Source organism: Thalassophryne amazonica, chromosome 17, assembly GCF_902500255.1.
Source record: "Thalassophryne amazonica chromosome 17, fThaAma1.1, whole genome shotgun sequence".
Classification (NCBI taxonomy): domain Eukaryota; kingdom Metazoa; phylum Chordata; class Actinopteri; order Batrachoidiformes; family Batrachoididae; genus Thalassophryne; species Thalassophryne amazonica.
In genome coordinates, this window is record NC_047119.1 from 63,359,131 (window position 1) to 63,377,795 (window position 18,665).

Here is an 18,665-nt window from a genome sequence, read left to right on the forward strand (position 1 = left end):
CAATAATAGTAGTGTGACATTCAGTCAGTGAGTTCATCAATTTTGTGGAACAAACAGGTGTGAATCAGGTGTCTCCTATTTAAGGATGAAGCCAGCACCTGTTGAACATGCTTTTCTCTCTGAAAGCCTGAGAAAAATGGGACGTTCAAGACATTCAGAAGAACAGCGTAGTTTGATTAAAAAGTTGATTGGAGAGGGGAAAACGTATACGCAGGTGCAAAAAAAATTATAGGCTGTTCATCTACAATGATCTCCAATGCTTTAAAATGGAAAAAAAAACAGAGAAGCGTGGAAGAAAATGGAAAACAACCATCAAAATGGATAGAAGAATAAGCAGAATGGGAAAGGCTCACCCATTGATCAGCTCCAGGATGATCAAAGACAGTCTGGAGTTACCTGTAAGTGCTGTGACAGAAGATGCCTGTATGAAGCTAATTTATTTGCAAGAATCCCCCGCAAAGTCCCTCTGTTAAATAAAAGACATGTGCAGAAGAGGTTACAATTTGCCAAAGAACACATCAACTGGCCTAAAGAGAAATGGAGGAATATTTTGTGGACTGATGAGAGTAAATTGTTCTTTTTGGGTCCAAGGGCCGCAGACAGTTTGTGAGACGACCCCCAAACTCTGAATTCAAGCCACAATTCACAGTGAAGACAGTGAAGCATGGTGGTGCAAGCATCATGATATGGGCCATGTTTCTCCTACTATGGTGTTGGGCCTATATATCGCATACCAGGTATCATGGATCAGTTTGGATATGTCAAAATACTTGAAGAGGTCATGTTGCCTTATGCTGAAGAGGACATGCCCTTGAAATGGGGTGTTTCAACCAAGACAGTGACCCCAAGCACACTAATAAACAAGCAAAATCTTGGTTCCAAACCAACATTAATGCCTCGCAGATGTGAAGAAATCATAAAAAACTGTGGTTATACAACTAAATACTAGTTTAGTGATTCACAGGATTGCTAAAAAGCAGTTTGAAAATAATAGTTTTGCGTTTGTAGCGTCAACAGCAGATGCTACTATTATTGTGAACACCCCCTTTTCTACTTTTTTTTTTTACTAATAGCCCAATTTCATAGCCTTAAGAGTGTGCATATCATGAATGCTTGGTCTTGTTGGATTTGTGAGAATCTACTGAATCTACTGGTACCTTGTTTCCCATGTAACAATAAGAAATATACTCAAAACCTGGATTAATCCTTTTAGTCATATAGCACTACTATTATTCTGAACACTACTGTATATCATAGAGAAATTAATCTCATTTGTGTATATTCTTATATTAGTAGCAGAATATAGCGACTGTCATGTCACCCACCAAATTGAGAGAAAAACATTTCCATTCTTTGAATTTGTTGTTACAGAATGTCTCAGAATGGAAAACCTGATATGAAGAAAAACCCGAGGCTGATTAAAAAGGTATAAATTGAGACTTATGAAAGTGAGACTTCTAATTGAATCACTAAACGAATGGTGCGATATTTATCATGACAAAGCATTCAGGCAGTAAAATCGAAGTCACTACTTTACACAGTACAGATCGACACAAAAAACTAAATCATTTTCTAACCTTTATTCATCAATTTTAGATATTTCCCCACATAATTAATATTGCATATAATACACACTTATGAAAGCTCAGTCCATAATCCTTTGTCAGCTTCTTGCAGCAACCTGCACAAAACGGCATTTTCAGATCACTTTAGCCCAAGTTTAAGTCAGCGCATCATCGATTTGTATTTAATGCCTGATGACGCGTAATAACACTAAGCAAGATGGGGGCTGCCTGGCAACAGCTCATGGGCTGCATCTGCCATTTAGTAATTTAAATAGAAATTGATGATTTTGACCAAGTTTCTTGTGCCTTTGTAGCTCACACATCCCTAAAACATCAGCGATCCACTTCTGCTCTTCACAGTAAGAAGGGTGTACCCTTCATCATAGGCCTTGTTGACTCCTCTCCAAATGTAACATTTGTGATTGTGGTCAAACAGTTCAAACAGACATCCAGCCCATTCTCATTGGTGAGACCTGCGTGGAAAGGGTCAGGGACTTCCGTTTCATGGGAGTCCACATAGAGGAGAAGCTGACCTGGGACAGGAACACCAGACATTTGGTAAAAGGCACAGGAAGGAAGGACTTTCTGAGAATCCTCAGGAAAAATAACATAAACCAAAGATTGCTTGTTGTCTTTTTACCGCGGGCATATCACAACTCCGTGAAACAGGGAGCAGTCTGTTCAGAATTCAACAGGTGGATAAGTAATGTTCAAAACAAAAAGGTAGCAAAGCTATGCTTGAGGCGTTAAGCCAACTCAGATGTTAGCATGTGTTGCAAAGATAACAACACAGGAGGCTCTGCAACACAAATAATGAAGAGCACAGGGAGAAAATAACAGCTGTGTGTGTGGGATGTTAGACAAAACTCAGAAATCAATATATGCTGTATAGATAATGCAGGAGTCTCCAAAAACTAATAATGAACACATGGAAAGAAGAGCTAAAGTGTCCTAAAGGTACCAATCAAAAGTCAGAGGTCAGAATATGCTATAATGGCCAAGAAAGGGGAATAACTAGTACTATGAACACTCACTAGGCTAGGCAGACTTAAGAGGTCAGAATACATAGTCTCGGTCAAATACAGAAGGAACTGGAGCACTAAGATATTCAGTATGGAACAAAAAAAAATACAGACATGGATACATATAAACAGACAGACAAACAGATATAAAATATTAAAAGATTTATAAAATAGATAAAATGATCAGTACTAGTACGAGTGCTGCTAAAATATAAAACCTGTGTTTATTTGGGAGATCAGACACTGTTGAGTTGTTTCACAGCTCGGGAGAAGAAGCGTCCCGATGAGCGTGTTTCATACGTGCTTTCATTTCAGTGGCTTCCTACATGTGTATCAGAGTAAATAATGAATCTATGTTGAGGGGAAAAGCAGCACTGATGAATCCTTCACATTATCTAATGAGCACATGAACAGTTTTCTGCTTTGGCCTGAATGTGTCGCTGATCTGGATTCACAGGGAATGAAAGGAAATGACGTCATGCAGATGATAGAAAGGGGAGATCGCATGGAGGCTCCACCCAACTGTCCACGAGAGATGCACGAGCTGATGATGAAATGCTGGACGTACCAGTAAGTCACACTTTATGTCGAAAAAGGAAGCTTCAAGGTCCACAGAAATATTAACGTGCACGTTGATGGGCTTTTGTTTTCACTCAGTCAGCTGAGCAGGAATCAAACACTGACATCTGCTGGACCTCAGGGTCATAAAATGTGGCTGTAAATGCACATAAATATGTGACTGTTTTGAGGGTCTTCTTCTCTTAAAAGAGCAGGTTGTTCAGTGGGATGGGGAGTTGGGTTACCAGACCTAGGTGAAAAAATACAGAACTTGGGCAAAAACGATTTATGAATAGAACTTTATGTGGTGAAAAATAAACATGCACAGTTACAAAGATGGAGGTGAGAACCAGATTGTCTTGTGTCTGTGTGAGCCAATCAGAAGCGCTCACTAAGGAGCTCTCAGCCAATGAAATGGAGTGACTTGCTGCTGGATGTCTGCCTTCTTTTCCGTGCGAGCGGGGGAGGTGGGCGGTCTCCTGGGAGTGCTTTGGGACGGGGGAGGGGCCCACTCCCATGGAAACACCCGCTGCACATTGAGGAGAAACATGTGCTTTCACATCAGTTTCTAAAAGTCTCCAATAACACCAGGAAAAGGTGTTAGATTTCTCGCTAGTCGTTTTTTTGAAAAAGAAAGAGAAGAATCGCTGGAGGGGTCTGAATAGTCACGAAAGTTAGCGACAAACTCGCTAAGTTGGCAACACTAATGCTAGAAACTATGGAAGCAAACCTGAAGCCCACTGCGTGGAGGAAAGTAAAACTGTAATTAAAGAATAGATAGAACGTGCGACTGGGATGGAGCCAAAACCTTTAGTCAGTCCTGCAGATTAGTGATAGCAAACTTGAAACAGTGTTCAGCAACATTTTGAAACGTTCTGGAGTCCGTATCAAAATGAACACATGCTGAACACTGGCACCTGCTGGACACTTCATGAATGTGCAGCCATATTAAATGAAGTATTTCCTATTTAGAAGGATAAAGTCAGTGCAGGGTTTGTATGTGCACTAACGCGCATGTTGGTTGTTGGGTAAATAACCTCGTGATGTCACCAACATGGACAGAGTGTTGGAAACATTAGAATATTTTGGTCGGACACAATGTTTCACTTTTTTTCCACATAAATGCACATGTATTTGTTTATGTCAGCATTTATTCCAGTTTTGTGTTTTTCCGACATCGGGAGTAATGATTGTATTTTCCTTTGTTGCAGACCGGATGAGAGGCCTGGATTTACGGTTGTGGAGGGAAGGCTGAGGGAATATTATTACGACATCGCACAGTGATCGACATTGTGCGACGACGCAAACTTGCATGCGTGAAGATGATTATGAATTACATGCTAATGCGGTTGTAAAATATTGATTTCATTTTAAGCATAATGAAAGAAAACATTTATTTTATTACGTTGCCTGTTTGTCACGGAATGTAAATGACATGAAACCAGAATAAAGTCTACGTGGTTTGAGGATGAAATTTGTTTTTTTTTTTTTGGTTGGTCACAGTGTCATTACAGATGTAACATTTTAACAAAAAAGTGTGTTGGACAAAATGTGCACGCAATCTATTGAAACGTCAAAGGAAGCTGCCCTCAGTCGGTTTTCAGATGAAAGGTCATAGGCCCAATCCCATTTCTACCCCTTACTCCATCCATCCATCCATCCATTTTCTTCCGCTTTATCCGGAGTCGGGTCGCGGGGGCAGCAGCTCAAGCAAAGCCGCCCAGACCTCCCGATCCACACACACCTCCCCCATGCTCCTCCGGGCGAACCCCAAGGCATTCCCAAGCCAGCCGAGAGATATAGTCTCTCCAGCGTGTCCTGGGTCTTCCCCGGGGCCTCCTCCCAATGGAACGTGCCCGGAACACCTCTCCAGTGAGGCGTCCAGGGGGCATCCGGAAAAGATGCCCGAGTCACCTCAACTGACTCCTTTCGACGTGGAGGAGCAGCGGCTCGACTCCGAGCTCCTCCCGAGTGACCGAGCTCCTCACCCTATCTCTAAGGGAGCGCCCTTACTCCATCCTTTTAGCCCTAAACTCTCCAGTTCATGCATTCATGCTGGAGGGAGATTCCCGGTACTCTTTTGGTTGGAGGAGCAGGGTTAAGGGGTCGGGCCACACAGACCTTCAATTAAGATTTTTTTTCAGGACCGCACTTCAAACGAGGGTACCTGAAAATGCACAAGCAAACAAAGACACCCATGACACTGTTTTTCATAGAAAAGAAGAAAAGTAATAAAAAATGATTTGCACAAAAGCCCTGTTTTCACATGTAACTGTACATGTGACAGTTTAATTTGTCTCATTTGGGGAATATTTTCACCCCTTTCCCATGCCAATCTTTCAAGAAGCAAGGGGCAAGTGGTTGGTGACAGGTTAAGAATGAGAAATGGGACTGGTCCATACTGTGAGCCAAAACAAAGGGAGTGTGGCCCATGAGCCGCAGGTTGGGTAGCCCTGGTTGAGAAAGAAAGACAGTAAAAAGGAAGATGTGTGCTTCGGCTAAAAAACAAAACAATAAATCCTCCCCAGGAGTTTGTGTGGATTAGTGAGTTATTTGCATTTTAGAACATAACCGCTGTTAAACAATCAGTAAACAACAGTTTACTTCAATGATTTGGTACATTTCAGCGAATAAACGCAGTCTCTCTCTCTCTCTCTCTCACGGACAACATTCAGTGTGTACCCTGCTCGACAACGTCTCTCGCTGTCTTTTTCTGTTCCTGCTAAATTCATACAAAATCATTTCTGCTGTCTTGTGACTTATTACTGTAAGTCACTGAGTGCAAATAATCCATGATCATTCCAGCATGAACCAGCAGGTGGCAGATACATCTAAGGGACATTACCAGGGCAAAACAAAGATGTTTTTATGGTTGATCTGGTGAAGCAAAGTTCACTGTATGTGACTAGTTGTCCTCATTATATTACGTTGTACTTTAGTGACTTACATACAGTCTACTGTATGTTTACAAGCCTTTACAACAGGGGTAGGCAACCTGTTCCAGAAAGCCATGAGGGTGCAGGTTTTCTTTGCAGCCACTGACTCCACCAGGTGATTTTACTGATTAATATCACTTTGAGCAGATGGAATCAGTTAATCAATGAAATCACCTGGTGGAGTCAGTGGCTGCAAAGAAAACCTGCACCCTCATGGCTCTTTCTGGAACAGGTTGCCTACCCCTGCTTTACAAGGTGATAGCATCATGTTAAACTGGAAGGGATTTACTCACTGCATTTTGGAGGGTTTTCCAAAGCCGAGGAACAAAGTGAATGACAAATAGTAATGGCAAGGTATTTTTTTTTTCTTCACTGTGTTAGATTATTAGTATGCAACCGGTGAGGAGTATTCGGCTCCGAAAAGCTGTTGGCCCGGATAACATACCTGGTCGTGCCCTCAGAGCGTGTGCCAACGAGCTGACTGACGTTCTTACCTCCATCTTCAACCTTTCCCTCAGTCAATGCACTGTTCCCACCTGCTACAAGACCACCACCATCATCCCCCTCCCCAAGAAGAACCCCCCATCTTGCCTGAATGACTATAGGCCAGTGGCACTCACTCCAATCATTATGAAGTGTTTCGAGAGAGTGGTACTGTCATACATTCAGGGCTGCATACCGGACATCACAGACCCCCTGCAGTACGCTTACAGGCACAACAGGTCAACTTCGGATGCCATTGCCGCCGCCCTGCACGCCTCCCTCTCCCACCTGGAAAATAAAGACTCTTACATCAGAGTACTTTTCATTGACTACAGCTCTGCTTTCAACACGGTCATCCCTCAGAAACTCACCTACAAACTGTCTGCCCTTGGACTCCACCCCACCCTCTGTGACTGGCTTCTGGACTTTCTGACTGGCAGACCACAGTCTGTCAAGATTGGGAATAAGACCTCAGCCAGCATCACCACCAACATCGGTACCCCGCAGGGCTGCGTCCTCAGCCCTATTCTCTACACCCTCTTCACCTACGACTGTGCCGCCTCTCACCCCGACAACACCATCATAAAGTTTGCTGACGACACTGCTGTGATTGGATGCATCACCGGCGGAGACGAAGCAGCTTACAGGAGGGAGGTGGAAGGCCTGGTGACATGGTGTGGAGTCAACAACCTCACCCTGAACACAGATAAAACCAAGGAAATGATAGTGGACATGAGGAGGGAGAGGGAACCTCATCAGCCACTGTCTATCCAAGGCCGCAAGGTGGAGAGAGTGAGCAGCTTTAAATATCTGGGGGTCCACATCAGTAGTGACCTCACTTGGACACTTAACACCACACAGGTGGTAAAGAAGGCTCAGCAGCGGCTGTACTTCCTGAGGAGGCTGAGGAAATTTGGCATGTCACCCAAGATTCTCAGCAACTTCTACAGCTGCATCATTGAGTCCATTCTCACCACCTCGATTACTGCGTGGTATGGCAGCTCAACGGTGAATGACCGCAAACGCCTGCAGAAAGTAGTGAAGACCGCATCAAAGATCACGAGGACGCCACTACCATCTCTGCAGAGCATCTACCATCGGAGAGTCCACAATAGAGCTGCCGCCATCATAAAAGACCCTACACATCCCCAATACGGACTGTTCACACTGCTGCCTTCAGGACGGAGGTTCAGGAGTGTGAAATGCAAAACCACCCGCTTCAAAAACTCTTTCTACCCCACTGCCATCAGACTGCTGAATGCTGCTAAGGACTGAGCAGACCCCCTGGGGTCACTTCACACTGTTACTGCACCTTACTGTTACTTTACTGTTAACTGTTAATACTTGAATCTTGCTATTTGCACATTATTTCATTTCACTTCATACTGTAACTGCACCTTTATTGTTACTTTACTTTTTAATGCTTAATGCTTTTAATGTTTTTTTTTTAATGCCTATTTTGACTATTATTATAGACACCCGGTGAGAGCAGCAAAGAAGAGAATTTCATTGCACAGGGAAATACATTTCTTACTGTACATATGACAATAAACCTTTTGAACCTTGAACCTTTAAATGGCATGCAAGATTCTACAAGATTCAAGGAATTGTTGGAAATGTTTCTGAATGACTAATTGGCATATTTTATTTTTAATGGACTTCCTGTAGAACTTATTCCATTTAAGAAAAGAAAAGGGAAAAAAATGTAATGAATTAGCCCAAATCTTCACAGGTACCGTTCCGGAACAGTCTAAAAGGTTGACGGTACCACAAGTAACTGTACAATCTATTCTAGAAAAATGTGTGACATCATCCCCCTATGAACCATCACCATGTCTGAAAAGGTCGTCGACCACAGAGGAAGGTGGTAATTGCAAAATAAACATGAAAAAGCTGGAACAATGTTTACAATTGATCAGGAGGACAAACACTGAGCCTTTTTTCAAGGCGCGTGGATTCATGGAATTCTTCCTTGATTGACAGGTCGTGCTGACGTAGCGCTCCCTTCATGGCGGATGATGTCACATTTCTATCTGAGGCCTCCAACTCCATCACAGCCTTAATTGTGATCACAATGGGTGGCAGCAGCCAATAACGTCTACTGATGAGCAAGTCACAAAAGAGAAACCACTGTGACCACCAGAGGGCGCTGATGTATCAAAAACACCACAGTTTTCATGCATTAAAAATCAAGCAGTCGTCAGTTACTGCCACAGTATATTTTGTGTGGATATGTTATGAATAATGACTCAGGGTCAGTGTTAACGATGAATTTATGACATAAAGAACATTATAGAAAAATGAACCTTGCATTAAAATCTTTAACTCATGTTTCACAACTACATCTATTTGTTTATTCTCTGAACCTGGTTAGTCCAGTTAAGGGTGACGGTGGAATGGGCCACATTTTGGCTCTAGTTCTGTTTTGCTGTGCTGTTAATGATAAACTATTGCAGGCTTTAATGGTACATACATGTGGGTTTATTAAAGGCATTCATGAAAATATCATTGCTAAGTAGAATATCAAGAACAGAAACATCTATTCTTGAGATCGATAGACTTATTTAGTAATCAATGTAATTTACAACAACAGTAAATAGTATGTTTATGTTGCAGACGTCAATGAGTGAAGCTCCTCACCATCTTACCATGTCATTTACGGTAGGTCCTTCAGACTTTTTCCAGGAAAATGGTTCTGGGAAGCATTAGCATGGCTAAAACCTTTCAGCCTCAACCAGGGCCATCTTAACCCTCCATTTTAACCATACAAAACATACATACAATAAAGTTAAAACTGCACATAAAAAACAAAACATCTCACAGCACCACTAGGTATTAAAAGCCAGCTAATATTTTTGTTGATTTTGCTTAAATTTAAATAGTTTGGGCACTACCCACTACTTACTTTGAAATCCCAGACATGTTTTCAGTCTACTGACATTGTTGCACATCTGGGCACTCCGTCTGTGAGTCTTTAACAATGTGCTTAGCAACGTCGGAAGTGACATTCCGCAACCTAATTTTTATTTTTATTTTTTTGGGACCGAATCCATTGTTCCTTGACACTATTTTAGATCACATGATGCGACCTTCGGTTCTAGGGGTCCTTAAAGGTGGATGAGGCTCACACTGATTGATGTGGAAACAAACTGGAAATGACGTTGCCGCAGTCTGACATGGAAGCAAGCCCGAAGTGGCGTCGCTGTAACCGAGTCCTCATGGCAGATGAAACAGATAACACGGCACATGTCACCATTCAAAATGGCGGCGCCCATGGTTCTAGGGGTCCTCATGGTGGATGACCTGGATAGCCCAGTTGGATTTATTTTTTTGTTTTTGTATCCTGTTTTGCCATGCTTTCTAGCGTTGTGGTTACTCTGTGGTTAGCGGTTTAGAACTGCCACAACTGGAAAATAAAACCTATTTAAACTGACTTTTGTTGCGGTTGTCTGTACTGGGGTCAAAATTCAATACACCCAGCGGCCACTGGATAGACCACCAGTCTATCACAGGGCCACATATAGAGACAAACACTTTCACCCTCCCAATCACACTTATGGTGAGTTTCAGTTTCCAGTCCACCAGAAATGGGAGGAAACTGGAGAATGTTTTGTGAAAGATTTTGCAGAAAACTTTTAAAATATTGTGTGAAAACAGTGAACCACGTTTAAACAAGAAAAACCAACCTATGCAACAATTGTTTCTTCGCGATGTCTGATCTGAAGAACCTAAGACAGATGGCTTCTTTCACACCCCTCACAGTCCATCGATCTTCTTTATCCAGAATGTGCACCTTGTTGTCCTTAAAAGTATTTTCCGTGTCATATAGATGGTAAACTGCAGTCACCTGATCAGTCGGTTCTTCTTATTGACTTAAAGGATCCGTTTAGAATAGAACACAATGTTGGGAAAGTGTAGTGACACGGACCCACAACAGGGGGCGCAAATGAACGGTCAATAGATGAGCCAAAATATAACAATTTAATGTTGTGAATGTGCACAACGAACATACAGACAATCTCAGAATATCACAACAGTCAATACACAAAGGTGACGTGTGGGCAGGCTCGAGGATAGAAGACGTCTGTCCTGAGGAGAGCCGGAACCACACGATTTCCGCCGCCCCAGAACCTGGTGAATACTGGAGCCGCCAAGTCCCGAATTCCCAGGTGATCACCGTCCCCGACTGTCGGATCTGGTACTGCTGGCGAAGAACAAAGACAGTCAAGTGTGGGTGTGTGTACACCCAGTAACAATAACGGTGGGAATGCCACCTCCACCTCACACTCAGCGCGTTGCAGCGGTCTCAGCTGAAAAGGAGCGCCGTCTTGCACAGCCTCCTCAAAAACGACCGGTTCTCCTGCAAACACTCACAATAAACAGATTTACAAAAGGCTGAGGATATTACCTCCAATGAAGTATGATATCTCGGCAACGAGGTGGAGATGACGTCTGGTCTTTATGGAGTGAGATGATGTTGAGTAGATGGGTGACAGCTGTCAAGAGGTAATGAGCGACAGCTGTCACCCCCGGCTGTGTCCATGGCGGCAGCGCCCTCTCGTGCCTGAAGCCCGCACTTCAGGCAGAGCGCCCACTGGTGGTGGGCCAGCAATACCTCCTCTTCTGGCGGCCCACACACAACAGGACCCCCCCCTCAACGGGCGCCGCCTGGCGCCCGACCCGGCTTGTTGGGGTGTCGACGGTAGAAGTCGGCCAGGAGGGCCGGATCCAGGATGAAGCTCCTCTTCACCCAGGAGCGTTCTTCGGGTCCATACCCCTCCCAGTCCACCAAGTACTGGAACCCCCGACCCATCCGACGGACGTCCAGGAGCCGGCGCACCGTCCAAGCCGGCCCCCCGTCGATGATCCGAGCAGGAGGGGGCGCCGGTCCGGGAGCACAGAGGGGTGAGGTGTGATGAGGTTTGATACGTGACACGTGGAAAACCGGATGGATCCGCAGTGAAGCCGGGAGTTGGAGCTTCACTGCGGCAGGACTGAGGACTTTGAGGATCTTGAAGGGGCCAATGTACCTGTCCTGAAGTTTCGGGGAGTCCACCTGGAGGGGGATGTCCTTCGTGGAAAGCCACACCTCCTGCCCGGGCTGGTAAGCAGGGGCCATGGATCGCCGGCGGTCTGCATGGGTCTTCGCCCTCGTCCGGGCCTTCAACAAGGCAGAGCGGGCGGAGTGCCACACCTGACGGCACTGAGCGGATGTGACGCAGCGGAGGGTCTGTTCCAGTTCCTGGTTGACCCGCTCTGCCTGTCCGTTCGTCTGTGGATGGTACCCGGACGAGAGGCTCACGGTGGCCCCCAGTTCCCTGCAGAAGCTCCTCCAGACGTGTGAGGAGAACTGGGGACCACGATCTGAGACGATGTCGGAGGGTATCCCATGCAGACGGACAACGTGGTGGACCAGGAGGTCTGCTGTCTCCTGGGCTGTTGGGAGCTTTGGGAGGGCCACGAAGTGGGCCGCCTTGGAGAAACGGTCCACTATCGTGAAGATGGTGGTGTTGCCCTGGGACGGCGGGAGGCCCGTGACGAAATCCAGGCCGATGTGGGACCAGGGGCGATGAGGCACCGGCAGCGGCTAGAGGAGTCCTTGGGCCTTCGTGTGTACTGCCTTGCCCCTGGCACAGGTGGTGCAGGCCTGGATATATTCCCGGACGTCTGCCTCCATAGACGCCCACCAGAAGCGCTGCCGGACAACTGCCACGGTCCTTCGCACACCTGGATGACAGGAGAGCTTGGAACCGTGACAGAAGTCCAAGACTGCAGCTCTGGCCTCTGGTGGGACGTACAGACGGTTCTTCGGACCTGTTCTTGGGTCCGGGCTCCGTGCCAGGGCCTCCCGGACGGTCTTCTCCACGTCCCAGGTGAGTGTGGCCACGATAGTGGACTCAGGCAGGATGGGCTCCGGTGGATCCGACAGTGCAGTTTTGACCTCCTCTTCGTGTACCCGGGACAAGGCATCCGACCTCTGGTTCTTGGTCCCGGGGCGATAGGTGATCCGGAAGTCAAAACGCCCGAAGAACAGTGACCAGCGGGCTTGCCTGGGGTTCAGCCGCTTGGCGGTCCTGATATACTCCAGGTTCCAATGGTCAGTGAAAACCGTGAACGGCACAGACGCTCCCTCCAACAGGTGTCTCCACTCCTCAAGAGCCTCTTTCACCGCAAGGAGTTCTCGATTGCCGACGTCATAGTTCCGTTCAGCCGGGGTCAACCTGCGTGAAAAGTAGGCACACGGGTGAAGAACCTTATCGGTCTCTCCGCTCTGGGACAGCACGGCTCCTATCCCTGAGTCAGAGGCGTCCACTTCAACCATGAACTGGCGGCTAGGGTCGGGCTGCACCAAAACTGGCGCAGTAGAGAACCGTCGTTTCAACTCCTTGAACACGGCTTCGCACCGATCCGACCAGGTGAAGGGGACTTTTGGAGAGGTCAGGGCTGTCAGGGGGCTAACTACCTGACTGTAGCCCTTAATGAACCTCCTATAGAAATGAGCGAAACCGAGGAACTGTTGCAGCTTCCTACGGCTTGTTGGTTGGGGCCAATCTCTCACCGCCGCAACCTTGGCCGGATCAGGGGCGACGGAGTTGGAGGAGATTATAAACCCCAGGAAGGACAAAGACGTGCGGTGAAACTCGCACTTCTCGCCCTTCACAAACAGTCGGTTCTCTAACAACCGCTGCAGGACCTGACGTACATGCTGGACATAGGTCTCAGGATCCGGAGAAAAGATGAGAATATCGTCCAGATATACGAAGACGAATCGGTGCAGGAAGTCCCGCAAGACGTCGTTAACCAAGGCTTGGAACGTCGCGGGGGCGTTGGTGAGGCCGAACGGCATGACCAGGTACTCAAAGTGACCTAACGGGGTGTTAAATGCCGTCTTCCATTCGTCTCCCTTCCGGATCCGAACCAGGTGATACGCATTTCTAAGATCCAGCTTAGTAAAGATTTTGGCTCCATGCAGGGGGGTGAACACGGAATCTAACAATGGCAACGGGTATCGGTTGCGAACCGTAATCTCATTCAGCCCCCTGTAATCAATGCATGGACGGAGTCCGCCATCTTTCTTGCCCACAAAAAAGAAACCTGCCCCCATCGGGGAGGTGGAGTTCCGGATCAGCCCGGCAGCTAATGAGTCCCGGATGTAGGTCTCCATTGATTCGCGCTCAGGTCGTGAGAGGTTGTACAGCCTGCTGGACGGGAACTCAGCGCCTGGAACCAAATCAATGGCACAATCGTACAGACGGTGCGGGGGAAGGGTGAGTGCCAGATCCTTGCTGAAGACGTCAGCAAGATCGTGGTACTCAACCGGCACTGGCGTCAGATTGGGAGGGACTTTGACCTCCTCCTTAGCCTGTGAACCGGGAGGAACCGAGGATCCTAAACACCCCCGATGGCAGGTTTCGCTCCACTGAACCACCACCCCAGACGGCCAATCAATCCGGGGATTGTGCTTCAACATCCATGGGATGCCCAAAATCACGCGGGAGGTAGAAGGAGTTACAAAAAAACTCAATCTCCTCCCGATGGTTTCCAGACACCACCAGAGTTACTGGTTGTGTCTTGTGTGTGAGTAAAGGGAGGAGGGTGCCATCTAGTGCCCGCACCTGCAATGGCGAAGGAAGCGCCACCAGAGGGAGCCCTACCTCCCTTGCCCATCTGCTGTCTAGCAGATTCCCTTCTGACCCCGTGTCCACCAGTGCTCGGGCTTAAAGGGTTAAATCCCCGCTCAGGATTGTGACTGGGAGTCGTGTGGCATTTTGTGCGTGTCTTACTTGAATGTTTTGACCCCCACCTTAGCCCAGTCTCTAAGGGCGAGTGTTGTCGTTTTGGCCGTTTGGGGCGGTTTCTCTGTGTGTGCTCAGTTGAGCTGCAGAGAAAACACTCTCCACGGATCAGCCTCCCCATTTTGGCCCTGTGCATTTCCCTAACAACGTCAGCAGGGGGAGCTGTTGCCCCACAAAGCGTTGCGGCTGTGGAGCGTGGGGAGGGCGGCCCCTTTTCGAACCCTAAAGCCCGCACTTCAGGCAGAGCGCCCACTGGTGGTGGGCCAGCAGTACCTCCTCTTCTGGCGGCCCACACACAACACACAAAGGAAGATGATTCTGAAGACTTCTGAATATCCAAACACATGGGAATTTCCTCCAGCCTGTGGCATATTGTCCCAATCACTCCAGGCTCATATTGTAGTAGATTCAAACTCAAGAAGTCCTCTAAGGATCCTATAGGGAAGGTGATGGTTGAGTAGTTAAGGCGTCGGGCTTGAGACCAGAAGATCCTCAGTTCAAATCCCAGCCTTACTGGAAAATCACTAAGGGACCTTGGGCAAGGTCTTTAATCCCCTAGTTGCTCCCGGTGTGTAGTGGGCGCCTTGTATGGCAGCATCCTCACATCGGGATGAATGTGAGGCATTACTGTAAAGCGCTTTGAGCGTCTGATGCAGATGGAAAAGCGCTATATAAATGCAGTCCATTTACCATTTATATATGAATCCTAGGATTGCCAAGAAAACAGAGCAAAGATGAACCTTGAATTAAAGTATTTATTATTATCAACAACCACAATTAAGAGGATATGAAGTGAGCAGTGTACAGGTCTTCCACCCACAGAGTAATCGGAGGTTTCCTACATAGTTTCTTGTGGTCAAATCCTGAACAAGATCCAGATTAAGGTCTTCTTTAAAGGAAAGGACAGGTGCATGTGGGGAGGGGAATCCAACTAAATAGGTCTGCTGAACCAGATTAACAATTCACATGAACTCGTGAACTCTCACACAAACAATTCATGTGATCATTTTTTTGTTTGTTTTTTTTTTACCAAAACTGGATCAATTTAACTTTTGACCCCAGTACAAACTGAAACTGACCTTTGTCACTATATCTGCTGTTTTTACCCTGTAACATTCAGTCAGATAGTCCAGTCTACACCTGTTTATAATCCATGTGATCAGACAAATATCATAATGATTGGAGGAGTTTTAATTTTGAACCCTGTGTAATTTTTCATTGACCCCACCTTACTATCACTAGCACCCCGGGATGGCATCATAGATTTTTCTGTAGGCCATGATATGCTGAGGCTGGACTGTAAGTGTTGTTTGGCACATAAATGGTACAGATTAGGTCATGGATTAACAGAACAATACATACTGCTTGTCCTTCTTAATGACTGATAGAACTGAAATCCAAAATCAGTGACTTGGAAATGTTCATGTATCCATCCCCTGAATTATATAAAGTCAATTTAATTTGTCCAATTATTTATGGCTCATGAAATTTGAAGTCCTGTGTATATAAAGTACTGTGCAGAGTGGAGGCAGAAACTCTTGAGTTTTTCCCCAATGAAAACTGGCATTCATCATTGTGGAAACCAATGATTTGGGTGCTTTTGTTGGGGAGACAGGGTTTACTGGCCTCGACTTTGTGGAAGATGATGTGATCATTGTGTAATCAGTAGATACTCCACAGTGCTTGAGGAACTGGAGTGTCTGGGTTTGGGATTGTTCTGGATCAAGACCAAGATTCAGGCTTTTAACGACTTCCTGGACTCAGCCATCAGAAGTGTATCTGTATGTGGTTAAAGCTCTGAACTTATAGAGACATCCACTCATCTCAGCAGTGAGACACATGTCTATGGATCTTCAACCTTTGATGTCGAACGGCGTCTCAGAAGAGCTTATGGGGTCATAAGGTTGCTGGACAGAGGTGATTTGCGATGCCAATGTCTTTGGAGGAGAACGAAGGTACAACTCTTTTGGGTGGTGGTGCTACCTGTCTTGGACCCTAATCAGTGATCTAAGGCGACAACTGGATGTCTTTGGTACAAGTTCTCTTTGGAGAATTCATGGGTACTGCTGACATCAAACGAGCGGTTACTAGCGAGGGACTAAGATGAGGAGTATCCAGTGGTGGGCACAGTTCCGCTAATCTGCTAACTGCTCATTAATGAAGCTAGCTTTTTTGTTAGCAGATTAGCTTTTCAGCTAACTTTAAAAGCCATCAGCAGACCAATTAGCTTAGCGCTGTATGTTGTGAATAGAAAATGACTCTTTCTTACAGCAGTGGGTAAGGTGCACAAAGACAGAAGCACTGACTCATTGGTTGTTTGTGATTGTCATTGATTCTAATCAGAAGTGATGGTGGTGCTTAAACTCAAACCCAGCTTGTCAGTAGCTGAGAGTGTTCCAGAGACTATACTGGAAGTTAGCGGTTAGTAATAAGCTGCAGCTGCTGCATTTTTTTGTTGTTGTTGTTTGTGGTTTATCGGTTTAGCATTATAAAAGCCAACTTTTCAGTTAGCTGATTAATGTCATCCAAGCTAACTTTTTGGTTAGCTGTGCCCACCACTGTGAGTATCACTTGTACAACCCCTGGCAAAAATTATGGAATCACCGGCCTCAGAGGATGTTCATTCAGTTGTTTAATTTTGTAGAAAAAAAGCAGATCACAGACATGACACAAAACTAAAGTCATTTCAAATGGCAACTTTCTGGCTTTAAGAAACACTATAAGAAATCAAGAAAAAAAGATTGTGGCAGTCAGTAACTGTTACTTTTTTAGACCAAGCAGAGGAAAAAAAATATGGAATCACTCAATTCTGAGGAAAAAATTATGGAATCACCCTGTAAATTTTCATCCCCCAAATTAACACCTGCATCAAATCAGATCTGCTCATTGACATTGACCCTATGCCATGACATTGACCCTATGTGTCTTTTAGCAAGGAATGTTTTTGCAGTTTTTGCTCTATGGCAAGATGCATTATCATCTTGAAAAATGATTTCATCATCCCCAAACATCCTTTCAATTGTCCAAAATATCAACATAAACTTGTGCATTTATTGATGATGTAATGACAGCCATCTCCCCAGTGCCTTTACCTGACACGCAGCCCCATATCATCAATGACTGTGGAAATTTACATGTTCTCTTCAGGCAGTCATCTTTATAAATCTCATTGGAAAGGCACCAAACAAAAGTTCCAGCATCATCACCTTGCCCAAGGCAGATTCGAGATTCATCGCTGAATATGACTTTCATCCAGTCATCCACAGTCCACAATTGCTTTTCCTTAGCCCATTGTAACCTTGTTTTTTTTCTGTTTAGGTGTTAATGATGCCTTTCGTTTAGCTTTTCTGTATGTAAATCCCATTTCCTTTAGGCGGTTTCTTACAGTTCGGTCACAGACGTTGACTCCAGTTTCCTCCCATTCGTTCCTCATTTGTTTTGTTGTGCATTTTTCGATTTTTGAGACATATTGCTTTAAGTTTTCTGTCTTGACGTTTTGAAGTCTTCCTTGGTCTACCAGTATGTTTGCCTTTAACAACCTTCCCATGTTGTTTGTATTTGGTCCAGAGTTTAGACACAGCTGACTGAACAACCAACATCTTTTGCAACATTGCGTGATGATTTACTCTCTTTTAAGAGTTTGATAATCCTCTCCTTTGTTTCAATTGACATCTCTCGTGTTGGAGCCATGATTCATTTCAGTCCACTTGGTGCAACAGCTCTCCAAGGTGTGTTCACTCCTTTTTAGATGCAGACTAACGAGCAGATCTGATATGATGCAGGTGTTAGTTTTGGGGATGAAAATTTACAGGGTGATTCCATAATTATTTCCTCAGAATTGAGTGATTCCATATTTTTTTCCTCTGCTTGGTCTAAAAAAGTAACCGTTACTGACTGCCACAATCTTTTTTTCTTGATTTCTTATAGTGTTTCTTAAAGCCAGAAAGTTGCCATTTGAAATGACTTTAGTTTTGTGTCATGTCTGTGATCTGCTTTTTTTCTACAAAATTAAACAACTGAATGAACATCCTCCGAGGCCAGTGATTCCATAATTTTTGCCAGGGGTTGTATTAGTGGAGCAGACAACTGCAACAATTCTTCATTTCTGGAAACAAGCACCAAAATTGGCACACATACTCCTTAGACATTAGTCTTTTGTAAAAGCACGTTAGCCACCTACATTTTCAATAGACAGCCAGGTATGGGTCAATAAAGAATTACACAAGGGTCAAAATTTAAAAAAGCTCCAATCATATTGAAAACTATATCCCATTATTTGTCTGATCACAATTTGGATCACGTGTA

General features: G+C 45.3%; 1 protein-coding gene across 3 annotated transcripts in view; it reads left to right on the forward strand.

Moving 5' to 3' along the window:
- syk (spleen tyrosine kinase) overlaps positions 1-4,619 on the forward strand; it is an 82,666-nt gene extending 78,047 nt beyond the window's left edge. For 2 of the 3 annotated variants that reach the window (XM_034192231.1, XM_034192230.1), the window contains 2 exons: positions 3,045-3,157; positions 4,357-4,435. In XM_034192231.1, the coding sequence (XP_034048122.1) occupies positions 3,045-3,157; positions 4,357-4,429 (186 nt within the window). In that variant the 3' untranslated portion in view covers positions 4,430-4,435. Of the gene's footprint in view, positions 1-3,044; positions 3,158-4,356 lie in introns of all 3 variants that reach the window. The other variant, XM_034192229.1, reaches the window with a different exon arrangement.
- The last annotated feature ends 14,046 nt before the right edge of the window (positions 4,620-18,665 follow it).